The 3174-nt window shown below is 38.1% G+C and overlaps 1 protein-coding gene across 1 annotated transcript; it reads left to right on the forward strand.

Annotated features, from left to right (window-relative positions):
• Positions 1-1470: 1470 nt before the first annotated feature.
• On the forward strand, positions 1471-2340 carry LOC148702919 (uncharacterized). The gene has a single exon (XM_088724384.1). It carries the CDS (start codon positions 1471-1473, stop codon positions 2119-2121), a length of 651 nt encoding a protein of 216 aa, XP_088580510.1. The 3' UTR covers positions 2122-2340.
• The last annotated feature ends 834 nt before the right edge of the window (positions 2341-3174 follow it).

Consider the following 3174-nt stretch of genomic DNA (forward strand, 5'->3'; position numbering starts at 1 on the left):
TAAGATGCAGAAAATTAGGGTTAGAGTCGACCCCAGAAAGTTTAGATTCGACTCTGATATAATTGATACGTTTTGGCACGCTATGGCACACTATCGAACACTTGGCACAGAGTTGGAGTCGACCCTAGAAGAATTGGAGTTGACCCTGGCACTTCTGGCACATTTGGCACGCCTGGCATAAGGTTCGGATCGACCCCAAAAATCAGCATTGAAGCTCGGTCGACCCTAACAAGTTTCACAAGAAAACAACTCTCTGGATTTAATGTCAGCGTCGACCCCAAGATAGTTGTAGTCGACCCCACTCAAGGTCGAGTTGACCCCAGTTAAGCTCGAGTCGACCCCAACTTGAAACATCAGAAAAACAAGTCTCTGGATTTTCTGAGAGGGCCGACCCCAGCCAAACTCGAGTCAACCCCACTGTAGCTCAAGTCGACCCCAAGAAAAGTTCAGTCGACCCTAGCCGGAAATGTCAGAAAAACAACTCTTTGGATTTCCTGAGAGGGTCGACCCCAGCCAAGGTGGAGTCGACCCTAGAAAAACATGAGTCGACCCCAGCCTATGGAACAGTAACTTGAGCCGATCCCAGATTTGCTCAGGTCGACCCCAGTACGACTTACAACATAAGGGCTAGTTTCGCAGATGTACTTTTTGGTGCTCCAACGGCTAGAAACAGCTAGTTTCTCCATTCCAGCAGCTGGGGAGTGATCATTTGAGGTTGAAAAATTATTTAAGAGATACTATTCATTAGAGAAAAAAATCTTTTGAAAAAATCAAGAGTGCATTCAAAAAAAAAGATCCAAGTGTTCTTCATTTATTTGCTTCATTCAAATTCTGAAAGAAGGTAGTTGAGCAATCTTCAAGTATCTTCAAGTGCTCTACCAACCCCTTGAGGAGTGAAGCAACATTGGCAAAGAAGATAAGAGCAATCTACAAAGCGACAACTATTCTCTTACCTCTTCTTTGTGTGCATAATTGTACCACTTGCTCATTTAGGAGCTTTAAACTTCTTCTTTATTTCTCTTTGTAAGGTTTGTTGGTGATCCCGTAAAACCGATGGTGTAGGTTGTTGGTGAGCTCGTAAAACCAACGGTTAGGTTTAATTGGTGATCCTGTAAAACCAATTGTAGGATTTTTGGATTGTGAGGCCAGTAAAACAATCCAACCATAATCCGAAGGTTTATAATAAATTTCCAAAGGAACGCTTGGGGAGTGGATGTAGGTGCCTTGAGGTGCACCGAACCACTATAGCTCTTTTGTATTTGCATTGTGTTTATTTTGCTTCCACTGCACTCATATACGTTAACACAAGCCAAAACAATTCACTCATCTATCAACTTAATTAAGATCCTAAAAATTTAGAAAATTCAATTCACCCTCCCCCCCTCTTGGGTTGTTATCTTGGGCAACAAGTGGTATGAGAGCAGATGCTCTAGTATTAATTGTTGATCTCATGATCAAGAGTCAAAGATCATGACAACTCAAATTGGTAGCTCTCTATCTGAGGGACAATCAACAAATAGACCACCCCTATTTAATGGCACGAATTACACCTATTGGAAAGTAAGAATGAGGATATTTATACAAGCACTAGACTTTGATATATGGAAAATCATAGTCAAAGGACCACACACACCTACCACTAGTATAGATGGCATGGTCATCCCTAAGCCACAAAAGGATTGGAATGACAATGATAAGAGGATGGCTCAACTTAATGCCAAAGCAATAAATGTCCTCTATTGCTCTCTTGATGCAAATAAATTTAATAGGATTTCAACTTGTAATTCTGCTAAAGAGATTTGGGATAGATTAGAAGTCACACACGAAGGCACAAATCAAGTTAAAGAATTAAAGATAAATATGCTTGTGCACAAGTATGAATTATTTAAAATGGAACCTTCTAAAAATATAACTGAAATGTTTACAAAATTCACCGATATAATAAATGGTCTCAAAAGCTTAGGCAAATCATATTCTAACTCTGAATTGGTGCGCAAAATTCTCAGATCTCTACCGCATATGTGGGAGGCCAACGTAACCGCAATTCAAGAGGCTAAGAACGTCAACACATTTCAACTAGAAGAGCTCCTAGGATCACTCATGACTCATGAGTTGACCTAAAGGCAAATTCTGAAGAAGAGGTCAAGAAAAGGAAAACCATAGCATTGAAGTCTACAATCCCTAAAGAAGATAGTGAGTCAAATGATTCAGATGAGGAAGAGGGATACAATGAAGAAGAGATGGCAATGCTTGCCAAGAAATTCAAAAAATTCATGAGGAAATAAGAAAGGATTTCACAAAAGAAAGCCCTTCTCTAAAGCCCTTCTCTAAAGGCAACACTAGCAAAGAAAAGAGTAAGGATAAAGAAAAGAAAAGGAAAGTGCCCATTTATTATGAATGCAATAAGCCCGGACACTTCAAAATAGATTGTCCACAATTAAAATGGATGACAAAGAAACTCAAGAAGAAAGCTCTCATGGCTGAATGGAGTGAAAGTAAAGAATCAAGCTCAGAAGAAGAAGATCAGCAACATACAGCTCAAATGTACTTCATGGCAAATGAAGATCAGGTAAACGCTGAACTTGATTGTGATTTTACGGTTGATGAACTGCATGATGCTTTTCTAGATTTTATGTAAGAACACAAAAAACTAATCCATAAAAACAAAATGTTAAAGAATGAAAATCAAGTCCTTATAGAAGAAAAATTAAAACTATCTAATAATCATGAAACTTTAAGTAAGAAATTAACTCATGAAACTGAAAAGTTAATTAAAAAAAACAGTGAACTAAAGAGAGATGTTGAAAAATATAAATCCTTAGTAGATAGATTCAAAGCACCTGCATTTTATTTTCAGTACGTTCCATCACAGAATCAGCTGGTGCCATCAAAAACTTTAATCTCAAACTACATATTAGTAGAAGGAAGCTAAAAGATATGAATTTACGAGTCTAGTCTGTGCCACTTGGGAGCAGAATGAAAAGTTGAGCTGCTTTTAAGAAATCAGGTAAAGAATGACTAGGATTATGCTGAGGGTACTCAACATAAAGTCCACTTAATTACTCTTTCTTGTGGTAAAGACCCACTTAATTACTCAATTAATTAGAAATGCTCTTAAATCACAAGAATCAAGTGAATAATAAGGTTAACATACACAGAAAAGCACCTTACCTG

The sequence above is a fragment of the Phoenix dactylifera genome, chromosome 7 (assembly GCF_051530095.1).
Source record: "Phoenix dactylifera cultivar Ajwa chromosome 7, Ajwa_hap1_PhDact_Kaust_v1.1, whole genome shotgun sequence".
NCBI classification, from domain to species: domain Eukaryota; kingdom Viridiplantae; phylum Streptophyta; class Magnoliopsida; order Arecales; family Arecaceae; genus Phoenix; species Phoenix dactylifera.

Bases quoted from the DNA above. Each gene is read 5' to 3' on its own strand.
- LOC148702919 (XM_088724384.1), top strand. From the start codon at position 1,471: ATGACAACTCAAATTGGTAGCTCTCTATCTGAGGGACAATCAACAAAT.